The 14,429-nt window shown below is 66.3% G+C and overlaps 1 protein-coding gene across 1 annotated transcript in view; it reads right to left on the bottom strand.

Moving 5' to 3' along the window:
- Positions 1 to 7,552: 7,552 nt before the first annotated feature.
- TOM1 (target of myb1 membrane trafficking protein) overlaps positions 7,553 to 14,429 on the bottom strand; it is a 38,343-nt gene continuing 31,466 nt past the window's right edge. The window contains exons 12-15 of the mRNA XM_036252370.1: positions 14,216 to 14,291; positions 10,369 to 10,428; positions 8,477 to 8,516; positions 7,553 to 8,395 (exon numbers count right to left, since the gene is read on the bottom strand). Coding sequence (XP_036108263.1) covers positions 8,244 to 8,395; positions 8,477 to 8,516; positions 10,369 to 10,428; positions 14,216 to 14,291 — 328 coding nt within the window. The 3' untranslated portion in view covers positions 7,553 to 8,243. The remainder of the gene's footprint in view (positions 8,396 to 8,476; positions 8,517 to 10,368; positions 10,429 to 14,215; positions 14,292 to 14,429) is intronic.

Consider the following 14,429-nt stretch of genomic DNA (forward strand, 5'->3'; position numbering starts at 1 on the left):
TAGGCCCCACACAGAAGACACGTTCACATGGTACCTTAGTTCTGTTCTTGCAAACCTTTCAGGATACACTGTGCCCCCCTCCAGGGAACCCTCCACCTGCTCACCTGGCCGGGGTGGGCTCACCTGGCCTGGCTCCTCTCTCCAGCCCTCCCCTCTGCTGTCTTCAGCTGCCCTCCTCTCCCAGGTGGAACCCAGGACCCATCTCCCTCTTTCCTGTGGAACAATTCCGCTCCCCCAGGCCCCTCCCCAAGCTCACAGACCCGAAGTCTCTGCGCAAACCTGACTGACATGGAGACGGGCTTCGTTGTCCCGCCGCAGCCTTGGCCAAGCCCAGCCCGCCGCTGCAGCCTTGGGCACCCGGCAGTTCAGCTAACATCCTTGTCCCTTTGAGCATGACAAGGTCCAGTCTCAATGTCTAGTCTCAGAGCTGATTGACTCCCGCCTCCTCCCCTCTCCTCAGCACTTGAGGGATTTTCTGGGGGGACTTGGAAGGGGCTCCCCTTCCCTCTAACTTGGTCTCTTTCTTCTCTGATGGGCTGCGGTGGGTGCAGGGAGACAGAAAGGACCTGGTCTCTCGTCCGTTGGTGCCACTGTGGTCCTTGCTGTGTGATGGCCCTTGACGTCCTGTGTGGCAGGCAGGTGTCTGTGCTCTGGGTAGGGGGTGGTGGAAGACAGGACGGCTGGTTGGCACATGTGTGGGGTGAATGAGTGGCAGGACGGTGGATGGACCAGGGTGAGTGGATGGGAGGAAAGGGATGAGGGGGATGGAGGAGGGGCCAGCTTCTCAACCTGGGGGCCTCTGACCAGGCCTCCCTGGGGCCTCCTGCTGGTGGCAGCATGTGAGAGCTCAGCGGGGTCTGCCCTTGACCTTCAGCTGGGGCAATGGGTGAAACTCCTGGGGGGAGAGCAACGGGGGCGGGGCGAGGGAGACAGGATAGGGCTTCTCACCCGAAGTCGGGGTCTAACAGCCAAGACGCCCACGTGCCAGGGAGGGTGGGACAGATGGGAGGGAAACAGGTAGCCTATCTAAGAGCCAAGGAGCCGGCCCTGAGGCTGGGTTTGCGGGGGGCCCGGGCGCAGGAAGCAGAGCGGCACCCCCGGACTGGTGCAGAAACGGGGGCCGGAAGGGTGGGCGCGATGCCGGTGAAGGCGGAGGCAGGCCTGGTGAGCACAGCTGTCCTCAGGCCCTGCCCTGGCATGTGGGGGTCGGCCCAGAGGGCTGGACTCAGAGGCTGTGCGGGGAGTCCCCAGGGCCCAGCTGCGGGACTGACTGAGAACCTACCCGGGGGTGACGCTAACCCTCAGTGCGCCCCGAAGCGGGCAGACACCGAAACAAACCAACCACTTCCGAACCCAGGGTCCTTGGGCGGAGGAGGTGAACGGGACCAGGTGTCTCTGAGGTCCTGTGGGGGTGGAGCCGGTGGGGGTGCCAGGGGGTGTCTCTGCAGAGGGACTGCCAGCCGCCCTGCACCCCACCTCCTGGGGCAGGTTCTGTGGGAGACCTGGACTCCATCGGGGATCTGCCACACATCGCTGTGTGGCTCTCGCCAAGTCCCTCACCACTCTGGGCCCGAGAAGGGACCCCGCCCTGCCGTCCCTGCCAGCCTCCTGCCTGCGGGCGGCCAGAGGCTTCTGCAGACGAAACGGTGCCTTCTAGCCCGCCAGACGTGTACACATACATGTGTCTGCACACACGTGTACACACACACTTTACAGACGTACACACACACGGTGACTTTTCTGGCCCCAAGCAGCCTCAAACCAGGATAAAATGCATCTGACCCCACCCCCTTCAGGGCCCTTTCTTCAAGCAGAGAGGACTCAGCGAGGCCTGTCCACTTCCCAGCTGCCTCGGATTGGTCAGCCAACCTTTCTGAGCCTCGCTTCTCTCCTCCGTGAGATGGAGATTCCTTTTCAGCTCAGGAGCAGCAGCACAGGGTGCCCCCCCCCCCCCCCGGGCATCTGCGGGCAGGGACCTGCCTGCCCCTTGCCCTCCTCCTCAGTAGTCTGCTTCCCGTTTCTGGGGGCTGGGGTGGGGCGAGTGCAGGATGTTCCTAGCTGGGGTTTCACTTCCCCCTGGGCCGCCTGCTCCCCGGGGGGTACCCAGCACCCGAGCCAGGCCACCGGGCCCTGTAGCCCGCACTGTCCAGAGGAGCGGCGCGGCGGTGCTCCCCGCCGTGGGCCCTGGAGTGGGGAAGAGCTGGCCCCGCGTCCCCGCCTCTGCTCTTAGGGCCTCTCACTTCGGTTCTTGCTTTTCCGCAGCGAGGACTGGAATTGGAGGCTGGTGGGCAGAACGGCAGTGCGCGGAGAGGCCCCAGGATGACTTCATCCCTCCCCTCGGGGACGGTGGGAACTGAGGCCCAGAGGAAGGAAGGGCCCAGACCCAACAGGGAGTCAGGGGCTGTGTGGGCCAGGCGCTGGGCCCCTGACTCCCAGCCAGGGCTTGGGCCCCACAGAGCCTTCCCACCGCCCTCCCTGAGCTCTCGGGCCGGTGGGACTGCCCCTTCCCCGGGCCAGGCCGGAACACGGGGCCTCCCAGCACTGGGCGGGTAGGCAGCACCCGCCCCTGGGCCTCAGTTTCCCTGTCTGTATTGCAGTGGCCCTGCCAACCTGACTCAGACGCCGGGAATTGGGCCCCAGTGGGTGTGGGCTCCTCCCCTCTGTCGGCCAAGCCTGGAAGTGCAGTCGCAGCCTCGAGCAGCCGGATGGTGGGGGAGGGTGCAGGCTGTCCTAGGGCAGGCAGGGAGAGGCTGAGTCCTGAGTCACAGGCAAGGGGAGAAGTCAGGCCCAGGGGACTTCTTCCCACCATGGTCCTGCCCTGGGGAGGGCAGAAGTGAACCCTGCCAGCTCACTGCCTTGGACCTGCTCTAAACACGGCGGGTGGGGACCCGGAGGCCGGCCCCCAGCCCAGGATCCCATGCCTGGGCCTTCCCTCCATCTCTCCCCACTCTGGTGGCCTTTGGCCGCGATGGCTGGTGCTCCTTGGGTTCCGAAGACCAGGTGGCCCAAGGATGGAGCTACAAGCTCCCCTCACGCCAGTGCCGGGAGAGGAGGCAGGGGCCTGGAAGTGGGTCGGGTGGTGCCGAGCAGGGTGCCCGGGAGAGCGGCCAGAGGGCCCGTCATGGACTGAGTGTGCCCTCCTGCTTCCGGCTGTTGAAGTCCTAGTGCTCAGGCCCTCAGAATCCCACAGGGTTTGGAGACAGGGCCTTAAAGAGGTGATTGAGGCTAGATGAGGTTATTAGGGTAAGCAGGGTCCTAACCCAATCGGACTGGTGTCCTCATAAGAGGAGGGGATTAGGTCACAGACATAGGGGGAAGACAGCCATCTGCAAGACAAGGAGAAGAAAACACCCTGCTTGCCCCTTGGCTTTCACCCCGGAACTGTGAGACCAAACATTTCTGCTGTTTAAGCCCCACTCTGTGGCGCCCCTTGTGGCCGCCCCAGGTAACTGACACACTGAGCACTGTGGTGCTTTCTGATGCAAAGGCTGGGCAGGGGTAGTTTGCAGGGGTCAATGCCAGAACTGTACATGTTTGGATGGTGTGTGGGCAAAGGGACTGAGAAATCACTTCTGAGTTTACTCTGATCATTCGTAAACTGAAACCTCCGCTTCCTCTTTCACCACCTGTCCCAGACCAGGCAGGGCAGGTGCAGCAGTGGCCCTGAGGGGGGTGTTGGAGCCGGGGATGGGTGAGGAGGGTCTGGGCAGGGGCTCTGGTGGTGCACCCGGCATGTGGAGACCCAAGCAAGGAGAGGAGGGCGTCAGCAGGCAATCCGTACACGCCGGGAAAGGGCACCCAGGCTTCTCCCTGTTGGAGAAGGAAGTCACACACATGGGAGGGCCACGCTGGAAGGAGTCTGGTGCTGGAGTGACACTGGAGTTATTGGAGCGACCTCTGCTTCCTACAAACGTAGGTAGATCTAGAAATGCGCACAGAGCTAAGGTGCCCACTGAGAAGGCATGTTTGTGTGTGTGGTGCCCACAGCTCGGGGGCCCAGAGGGGACAGGGCTGGCCTGTTTGCTGGCCCCCAGATCGTCTCATCGAAGCCTCCCCAGAACCCTGTGGGTTGGGAGGTGTAAATCAGGCTGGTGTCCTGTCCAGTCTTCCTACAGATGCTTCCCGCTTGAGCTCCCAGCTCCAGCAGTCAGAGAAGTGTGTGTGTGGTGTGTGTGTGATGGGGAGGAAAAAGGCAGGTTACGCGAGGCTTGGGTTTGGGGACAAAGACCCTTGTGCAGTGGCATTGAGGACAGAGAGGGGCAGTGCAGGAGCTGGCTGGCAGAAACCACCCCTCCCCAGGTCGGTGCTGGGGAGAGGAACTGCTGCCCCCCCCCACACCGTGCGGCTCTGCTGCCATCTTGTGGTCACTGTGGAACACTGACCTGAGCCTGTGCCACCTGCAGAGGGGCTTCCAGAAGTATCCACTCAGTCTGTGGAGCCTGATCCAGGAAACATGGCCGGACCCTGCTGGCTCCCGTGGCCCCCCTTAGGGGCAGCAGCCCGGGCCCAGGAGAGGGGCGCAAAGGCACTGTCACGGGGATTGAGGTTATTCTGACGGCAGCGAGCAGAGTCCCCGAAAGTACCTGGCGCCAGAGGCAGGGCTCTGGCCGGGTGTCTGGAGCAGAGGCCGGTCTGGATGGAGGGCACCCTCCCCGACGGGTGGCCGTGCTGTCTGACCTGTGCTGTGCTCCTGCCCTTCCGGTCAACCCTGTCAACAGCCCTGCTGTAGCTCAGTTTACAAGCGAGAAAACGGGCACCGTGAGGTTAAGTAATCTGCCTAAGGTCACACAGCTCGGAGGCGGCCATGCCAGGATTTGCTGTTATAGACAACTGGAGAGGCTGGATGCTGACCTTGGGGGTTCTGGCGGCCCAGGGAGGCCAGGAAGGCATGGAGGCTCCGCCTCGAGGTTCCCCGCGCGCTCTGGTGAGCACGCCCTTGCAGGCCTCACCCTCCGGCCGGCCGGGCCACTCCACTCCCCACGCCCCTGGTCATGTGCCACCTTCTGAGGCAGCTGGGCCCAGTAGAAGCTGCTGGTGCCTCATTAACCCTGTTCTGTGGGCACACAGACCAATACCCCACCAGCATCTGGTCCCCTTTTATGGGGGGCGAGAGACTTCCTGCAGCTGTTGCGGGATCAGCCCGGCCAGCGCCCGGAGCGCCTGCCCATGCTCCTTCGCCTGCGTCAGCCCCAGCAGCCTTCTCTCTGGAGGAGGGCCCTGCAGGGGGGATGCCCAGTGCTACCCCGCCCAGGGGAGGTTTGGTGGCCTTCCTGGTCCCCTCCTGCCTGGCCCACCTTACCTCTCCAGCCTTGGGCCCCCGGCAGAGGCCCTCCCTCACCTCCATCCCTTCGCTTCGTTTCAGAGGAACACCTTCTCAATTTACAGCTGTCTTTATTGCCACTTTCCTCCCATGTGACCCAGCAGGGCTGGCGCTCGGTGGACACCACTCCAGGACTCACCCACGTGGCCGTGTCAGCCGTGAGCAGGGCCACCAGTGCCTGAAGCCACGTGCCGGTTCCCTGGGCTTCTGGCAGGCAGCGCGTCAAGGCCGGGGCCCCTCCCCCACACTCAGTGTGTGACTGGGCCGGCGCTCACCTCCCAGCCCCCATTTCCCTGCCGGAAGCAGTCTGCCCACTCCCCGGGCTGCTGCCAGGTGCCCAGCCGCTCCGCTGGGCGTGGTGGGGAGGGCGGGCTGCAGGGCAAGGGCAGGGAGCTCAGGGAGCCCCTCTGCTGTCCTGTGAGATGGCCCCGCGTCCCAGGCCAGGCCGGGACAGCTGCCTGTAATGCCTTTGTGAGCCAGAGTGCCCCAGGACAGCGTGCCCTGTGCGTGTGCATGTGTGCACACGTGTGCATGTGTGCATGTGTGCACACGTGTGCATGTGTGCACACGTGTGCATGTGCATGCCCGGCAGTCCAGCCAAGCCAGGAGGGAGGGAGTAACTGAGCGATTACTGCCGAAGCGCTATCTGACCACCTCATGCTGCCCTGCCTTCCTCCAACACGCCGGACGAAGCGCAGAATCCAGCTTGTCCAGACCCTGGGTCCCGGGTGCTGTTGCTGGCAGCCAGCCAGCAGTGGCCCAGAAGGGGCCTCGGTCCCACCTGCTGTCAGTGCCAACTGGAGGGGCAGCAGGGCCAGATAAAACCAGCGGACATTCAGACCAGGGACAAAGTCCCAGCACCTGGCCTCCTCTGCGTGATCTGAGCAGGGTAAGACGGAGGGGTGCTGGTGTCCGGGGGGGGGGGGCAGGGGGCACCAGCGGAGGGGCCCCGGGACAGCATGGCACGTGCACTTTGGCTTCTTCCAGATACTGAGGAGCAGCAGCCTTGGGCAGGGTGTAAGCCTCCACCCTCAGCACAGGGTCGCCTCCAGTAACCGAGCAAGGCTGCATCTCGTCCAGGGGACACTTACACACAGCTGACACAGGACGCAGGGGACCTCGTCTGGACGGACGGAGTGTGGCATGACTGGAGGGCCAGGGCCCAGGGTGCCACATCTCAGGAGCGGTCGGACCAGGCTCATGGTGGCTGCTCAGGGGAGAGGGACGGCTGCTCTCCTTGCACAAAAGGTGGCTGAGGTTGGGAACATGGTCAGAGATCCAGCCGCTGCCTTCCTCCAGGCCCAGCTCACCCGCAAGCTTTGACCTGGGCCCCTTCCTCCATTCAGGGGACGGACAAGCCGAAGGTCCTGCCGCACCAGCCCGAGCTGTTTCCTTGCCCCGACCCCCTGGAGGGCTGCCAGCGCAGGTCTCCTGGGTGCCCAGCTCCAGGCCACACCTGTCCCCCTGCCCACTGCTCAGAGAGGCCCCAGGCCACACTCCTGCCTGGACCCCTGGACCCCCCCAGGCTTGTCGACTTCTGCCCTCCGCTATGGGTTGACCTTTCGGGCAGGTCAATAGCCCAGCCCCACAGTCCCCTTCCCGTCCCCCACAGGGCTGTCCAGGCGGGGCCAACATGCCTCCAGCGGTAACTCGCGGAAACTTCGGACAGGAAGAGGCTGTACCTGGGCCCCCTGGCTGCCGGGAGCGAGACCAGACCTGACGCCCTGCATGACCTGACCCAGCTCCTGACCAGTGGGGACTGCACTGCCGCACCAGGTGCCAGCGCATGACAACCACCTGCACTCCTTCCCAGCTGGGCAGCTCACACAAGGACGGCGCTGCGGTCTCAGCCGAGCTGGCCTTCTGCTCCGCCCAGGGCTGTGATGGTTCCAGGAGCCCTCGCACTGGCTCCAGCAGGATGGTGGCCCCTCCCTGCGGCAGCAGCTCCCCACACTGTGCTCCACCTGTGGCTGCCGAGCTGCTGCAGGGAGGAGCGGGCCCGGGGCCTGTGGGGATGGCACCCCGAGGGGACCAGCCTGTGTGAGGTGCGAGGGGCACCCCTGCCTGCACCGGGTGACAGGTGTTGCTGGGTGCCCCGCCCTGCTCCTGGATCATCTGCAGACGCCATGCCCTGGGTGGCCCCAGCCCAGAGTGCCAACGTGGTCCCTGCCACCGGTGAGACCAAGAAGTCACTTCCCACTTGGAGACTGAAAGCTGCTAGCAGAGTGATTTTCTACGTTTAATTGGGGACCTCAAAGGGACCTCTCCCAGTACAAGAGGATCAACCACAGGCGGGGCCCGTGCCGCAGGAAGGGGGTGGAGGCGGCGGCAGTGGAGGCCGTGGACGGCAGGTGCTCCAGCTCGCCCGAAGCCTCCGCAGCCCGGCCAGGTGCTCTGGCCCCACCAGGTGCGGCTCCGTACCGGACAGTGCGCGGCTCAGCACAGCGCCACCCCTGCTCTCAGCAGCTGGCCAGGCCTGCGGGCTCCACGGGGCAGGGGCTGGGGAGGGACCAGCAGATGCAACAGAAGCTTCTGTCTCCAGCTTCCAGCCAGGCCTCGGCTGGCAGTGTGGGCTCTGAAGAGGGCTCCCTGAGCGTGGGCCCAGGGATGGGATCACCCGGGGCAGGAGAGTCACCCTGGGCAACCAAGCAGCCAGCCTGTCTGTCGCAGGCCCTCCGGGTCTCAGCAGAGTCACAGTGGTCAGCTGGGTGGGGAAGGAGGCAGGAGTGGCCAGGATCCCAACCAAGACCTGATCTGTTCACCCGATTTATCTGTTGCCTTCCCGCAATCCCAAACAACGTGCCTAGCCTCGAGAAGGAGACGGGGTAACAAGCCACCCCAAAGCAGCCTGAACACCGAGGGGGAGGGGCCCCAGCCAAGGGGGTGGGAGCAGCAGGGCTCGGGCCGCAGGGTGCCAGCCCCCTCATAGAGCGAACAGCACGTCCTCTTCTTTCTCTTGGTTCTTCAGAGGGGCGCTGCCGGCTCGGGGCCCCGGGGGTCTCTCAGCCGAGGGACTGGAGAGGTTGGGCAACCGATCAGCCACTTTGGCCCGTTCTTCCAGGAACTTGTCAAACTCTAGAGGAACGAGAGAGAGGCTGGGTGGGCTCTGAGGCCTGGGCCGGGGGGTGTGGGCGCGAGCAGGGCCAGGCCTCCTACCTTCACTGGTGACGCCCTTGGACTCCTCGGGTTTGTTCCCCTGAGAAAGCAGAGGGCAGAGGTTAGCAAGGCAGAGGGCAGCTGGAGGGGGCTGGGCTCTGAGGCCCGCGGACCTGGAGCCCCTCCCCAGCCGCGCAGCCCTGGGTGTCGCCTGGGCTCTGGCCTGGACTTTCTGCTGGCAGAGCTCACAGGCTGCGGGGAGCTGGGACGGAGGGAGCCACGGCAGAGCCCTCCCACAGGCTGCCGGGAGCTGGGACGGAGGGCGCCACGGCAGAGCCCTCCCACAGGCTGCCGGGAGCTGGGACGGAGGGAGCCACGGCAGAGCCCCCCCCCCCGCACAGGCTGCCGGGAGCTGGGACGGAGGGCGCCACGGCAGAGCCCCCCCCGCACAGGCTGCCGGGAGCTGGGACGGAGGGCGCCACGGCAGAGCCCTCCCACAGGCTGCCGGGAGCTGGGACGGAGGGCGCCACGGCAGAGCCCTCCCACAGGCTGCCGGGAGCTGGGACGGAGGGCGCCACGGCAGAGCCCCCCCCCCCCCGCACAGCTGCCGGGAGCTGGGACGGAGGGCGCCACGGCAGAGCCCCGCCCCCCCCACAGGCTGCCGGGAGCTGGGACGGAGGGGAGCCACGGCAGAGCCCCCCCCACAGGCTGCCGGGAGCTGGGACGGAGGGAGCCACGGCAGAGCCCCGCCCCCCCACAGGCTGCCGGGAGCTGGGACAGAGGGCGCCACGGCAGAGCCCCCCCCCGCACAGGCTGCCGGGAGCTGGGACGGAGGGAGCCACGGCAGAGCCCCCCCCCGCACAGGCTGCCGGGAGCTGGGACGGAGGGAGCCACGGGCAGAGCCCCCCCACCCCCCCCCACAGGCTGCCGGGAGCTGGGACGGAGGGAGCCACGGCAGAGCCCCCCCCCACAGGCTGCCGGGAGCTGGGACGGAGGGCGCCACGGCAGAGCCCCCCCCGCACAGGCTGCCGGGAGCTGGGACGGAGGGAGCCACGGCAGAGCCCCCCCACAGGCTGCCGGGAGCTGGGACGGAGGGAGCCACGGCAGAGCCCCGCCCCCCCCCACAGGCTGCCGGGAGCTGGGACGGAGGGCGCCACGGCAGAGCCCCCCCCGCACAGGCTGCCGGGAGCTGGGACGGAGGGCGCCACGGCAGAGCCCCCGCACAGGCTGCCGGGAGCTGGGACGGAGGGCGCCACGGCAGAGCCCCCGCACAGGCTGCCGGGAGCTGGGACGGAGGGCGCCACGGCAGAGCCCCCCCACAGGCTGCCGGGAGCTGGGACGGAGGGAGCCACGGCAGAGCCCCGCACACGGCGCGGTGCCTGCGGGTCCCCATGAACGCCACTTCCTTTCCTTCCGGTGTCCAGAGGGGTGGATGCCCTCACCCCTGCGGGGGGAGAGGCTGACAGACTGAGGCCAGGCACACTCAAGTCGGGGGCCGGGAGGGGTGAAGCCTCTGCCTGACAACAGATGCGCCCTCGCCTGGCCGGGGCAGAAACGTGGGGCTGGTGGCTTGCAGAAGGCAGCCTCTGGGGCCTGGAAGTGCCCAGGCACTTGGCTGTCGGCCCCCAGGGGTGGCAGATGAAGGGGAGGACGCTCCCTGCCCCTCCTCCAGGACACAGCACCCCGCTCAGCTGCCACGTCTCCTTGGCTGCCCTCAGCTGGCACCCAAGCGGGACCTCACAGTGGCAGCATGCTCGCGGAGGGTAAGCTCCAGCACCTTTGAGGGGTGCGGTGCCCAGGAGGCGGGCGGCTGGCAGACGGGACACTTCCAGCTGCTGAGGTGTCCCACAGTAACGCTCCCCTTGTCACCCACTAGCTGTCCACCCTGCTCCCATGACCAGCCATTCAGAGTGGGTCTGAGCATTGCTTCTGGGCTGGGCAGGGTGACTTACCACGTCGGTGGACAGCCACTGCTCGATGTCCTCCATGAGGCAGGCCTGGGTGACAGGGATCTGGAAGGGAGGGGCAGAGTGAGGCAGGGAGGTGCACAAGCCCCCCGCTGGGGCCTACTGGCTGGGTGGCCGGGGGCAGACACCAACCCAAGCCTCCTCACGAAATGGGCCAGACTTGCCCCGCTCCCTTCTGAGAGTCGAGACCCTGGCACCCCCTTCAAGATGGCTCTTGCCCACCTGCCTGGGACCTAAAATTCTGTCCATAATGCCAGGCTGTGGGCAAGGGGGATGCAGGGCCAGTGGGCTAAGCGGGGGCCGGGGAGGGGGCTCCTAACAGCTGAAACAAAGCCAGGAGGAAACGGACACCCGGCGTCCACACACTGAGGGTGTGTGCGCTCCAGTGCAGGGGGAGGGCCTCTGACAGACTCGGAGGGCGAGCCACTGGGGTTGGGGTGGGGGCACCACTGAGGGCAAGGGGCTGCCAGGTTGTCTCCCTGCGTGTCCACCGACTCAGAGTTCATGGTGGAAGGGCCCAAGTGGAGGGAGGAGCCGCATGACCTGAAGAGGCCAGGCTGGGGACCCAGGGGGGCTGGGGCTGCGCACAGGGACGCTTCCCTTTGGCTCTGCCGCAAAGGCTGCGCGGGGGGGGGGGGCGGGGGCGGGGCGGACTCCCTTCCCTGACAGCTCCTTCAGTGGGAGAGCCTGGCCGGCGGGAGTTCTGGGCAGACTCTGGAGTCGGAGACTGAAATTGGCGCAGCCCCGTCCGTACTGCGATGTGACTTAATTTCCTTGAACCTCACACTGCTCGTGTTGCCAGAGGGTAACGGTACCTACCGTCCAGGCTGCGGAGAGGACTGAGTGAGGTGATGGATATGAAGAGCTTAGCACAGACCCCGGCACAGAGCAGATGCCCAAGAGACCCTAGCTACCAGTCAGTCAGCGGGAGAGGCGGAGGGAGAGGCAGCGGGAGAGGCGGAGGGCGTCCTTCTCCCACCAAGCCTACTTGATGCCCGATGCCCGAGCTGCCTCCAGCAGCCGAGCCCGCGCGCAGCAGGAGCCAGGAGGCAGCCGCCCCTTCCTGGCACACTGGGCGCCCGCAGCAGCCAGAGCTCGGCTGCCCCCACCGGCGCCCTCTCCCACTCAGCGACCTGCTGGCTCTCTGCTCGGAAGCGGGCAAGCCCCAGCCACCCGGCTACCAGAGGGGATGCTGCGCCCTGCTCCCCAGTCAGGAGCCAGAAGTGGGCACCAGGGACCCAGGAGTGGAAGGCGCAGGGCCGCACCGAGTGCTGGACTAGGCCCAGCAGGCCCCTGGCTGCCCAGGTGCCCATGGTGCCCTGGTTCACCCCGGGCGACAAGTCCGCCCCGGGGGGGCGCTGCGGTGCCAGCGCAGCTCTCCGGCGGCCCCTCCTCACCATGCCTTGTCTCATCATCCAGTCACTGAGGGTCTTCGCACTGCCGCCTCCCATCTGGGGAGAAAGGGCCGCACTGAGGGAGGCGGGAAGGACGGGCCGGGGCCCCTGGTGTGCCGGCAGCCTCCTCCAACAGGGCGCGCCCTTCGTCAGCACACCTGCTGCCGCCTTGGGCCTGTGCGTGTGCCTGTGCATGCGTGTGCACGCGTGTGGGTGTGGCGGAAGGCGAATGGACAGGAAGCAGCAGAGGGTGTCTCACTGTGGGGTGAACCTCAAAGGCCTGGGCCCCCAGAGCCCTGAATGGGCTGGGCAAAGCTTCACCCTTCCCACAGAGCCCGGAGGGGTCCTGAGCGATCCAGGAAGGCAGAGGCGGCAGCTGCCCTTCAGGGGATTCTGATGGGCACCTCAGGCTTGGACACTGGTTACCCAGTCGCCTCGCGTTTACTGATGGCACCGAGGCTCCTTGGGCCCTGGAGCACACTGGTGGGACTGGGAGACGAGAGTCCTGCCTCCCCATGATGGCCTGACCCACGTGGGGCCGGGCACACACGTCCACACGTCAGCACGTGAACTGGGGGGCGGGCACTGGCTGCCACGGGGCTGGCGCTCGATCCCACGCCGTACTGGCTGCTTGGAATCCCGTCGGACGGGTCGGGGGGGGGGCAAGTCCACCTCCAGCCAGACTGAAGCACCTGGGGCACAGGTGTTACTGACAGGCTTTTAAGAGTCACCCTGACCCAGAGGAGGTGGCTTAAACCTCTCCAGTTATCAGAAATGAATGAACCATCCTTATCAGTTCTTGTGTCGTTCTTCCCTGTGGCTGACTGCAAGGTGGTGCAGCAGCCGGGGGCCTGGTTCTAGTCCTCCGTGTCCCCAGCTGCCGTGTGCCCCTGGGCAAGTGACACCTGTCCCTGGGCTGCGGCGCCCTGGTGTGTAACAGGAACGGCTGGCTGGGATGGCTGCTCGCTGCCACAGGCCAGGTGGCCCGAGAGGAAAGTGCTCTGGCCGGCTTCCAGGTCCGAAGCCAGGACTCCTGGAGCCAGAGTGACGGCCTCTGCCCTTGGAGTCCTGCAGGCCCTCCGGGGCTCTTGTCCCCAGCACTGGCTTTGGGCCAGACACACGGAGAGGGGAGGGGCCCTGGGCCTCGCGCTCCCGAGAGAGAAGCCGCACAGCAGCAGGAGACGACCTGCCTCCCCAGGGCCAGCACCACCCAGGCACATCTGTGGGCTGCCTGGACCTGCTGGGCTCAGTCTCCCTTCGGTGAAGGGGGTCACATCACATCTTAGGGTCTGTGTGGTGCCTCAGTAGGGGCGATGTAGACAGCTGAGCGCAGGCCAGGCTCAGGTCAGACTCGACAGACCACCGCTCACAGAAACAGGCGGAGGCTCGGGGGCGACAGGCCACACAACGCACCCAGGAAACCTGATCCTCGCTGGCCCTGCCTCCAGCGTGCCAGGTCCCTCCCCGTCCTGGCTGGGGAATGACCCCTGAGACGCTGGGGCTGCCTCGGGGAAGGAGCGGGCGCCACCAGCCGCGCACCCCGGGCACCAGCGGGTCCACAGCCCCTCACTGCTCCCCCAGCTTCCCCGCCGGGCCTTCCGAACGAGTCAGGCAGATGCCCCTCTGCGCAAGCCTGCCCACCGCTCCCTCGCACGGCACAATCCCACAGCCCTCCCCGCTGCCCGACGCCCGTCACCACCCCTCCTCCGCCAGCCTCGCCTCCGCGCCTGCCCCTCCAGCCCCTCCAGCCCCGGCCCGCAGCTCCCAGCCACCTCCTGAGGAGCACCTCTGTCCGCTCCCGGGGACAGAGTCCTCACTGTCAGACGGCGTCCAGACCCTGCTCTCAGGTATGAGAAGTGTGCCTGGAGTTCTGGTCAGCGGGAGGGGTCACGGCAGGGCGTGCTCAGTGCTGCCCCTGGCTGTCACGCAGAACAGTCAGCAGTTCAATGGAACTGACAGGTGCCCAGGTGGCTCCCTGAGGCTGATGGGCTGGGAGGGGCAGGGGCTGATGCTGCAGCTCCTGTTCTGTCCCCCTGTCCCCTCTGTCCACACTCCTGAAAGTCACAGGTCTCTAAGAGGCCGAGGCGGAACACTGCCTGAGCTCCGTCCGTGCCAAGCACCTTGAACACGCTCTCACGCACCTTGAACACGCTCTCATGCACCGCGTAAACCAAGCAGACACACTGTAAGCTCCAGCTGCAGGTGAGGGACGGAGCGTCAGGCGCGACAGGCGCCTGCCTGGGACCCTGGCTGCTGGGCTCCACTCCGTCTGACTCAGGACCGAGTCTTCGCTCTAACCCTCCCGCCACATGAACTGGGGCAGGTGACTGAACCTCTGGCTGGGAATCCTCACGTCAGCCACAAAGGGCCCACGGGAAAACCAAGCGAGGAAAGGGTGGGGGCAAGCACGCCCGCGTCCTCCTGGGCCCTCTGCTCACCGTTCCGGTGCTCTGCTGCCGGGCGTCGAGGGCTCCCGCCAGCCCGTCCGTAGCTTGGGGGTCTTCGTATTTTACCCTGAAACACAGAGGCCGCCATGGCTGTCAGGTGCTGCCCTGCCGAACCAGGCGTGCCAGCTGATGTGACACTGGGGGGACGGGCAGGGATGAGCTGGACTCACATCCCGTGTGGACCTGGGTCGGTCGGGCCCGGGCA

Source organism: Molossus molossus, unplaced genomic scaffold (assembly GCF_014108415.1).
Source record: "Molossus molossus isolate mMolMol1 unplaced genomic scaffold, mMolMol1.p scaffold_m16_p_10, whole genome shotgun sequence".
NCBI classification, from domain to species: Eukaryota; Metazoa; Chordata; class Mammalia; order Chiroptera; family Molossidae; genus Molossus; species Molossus molossus.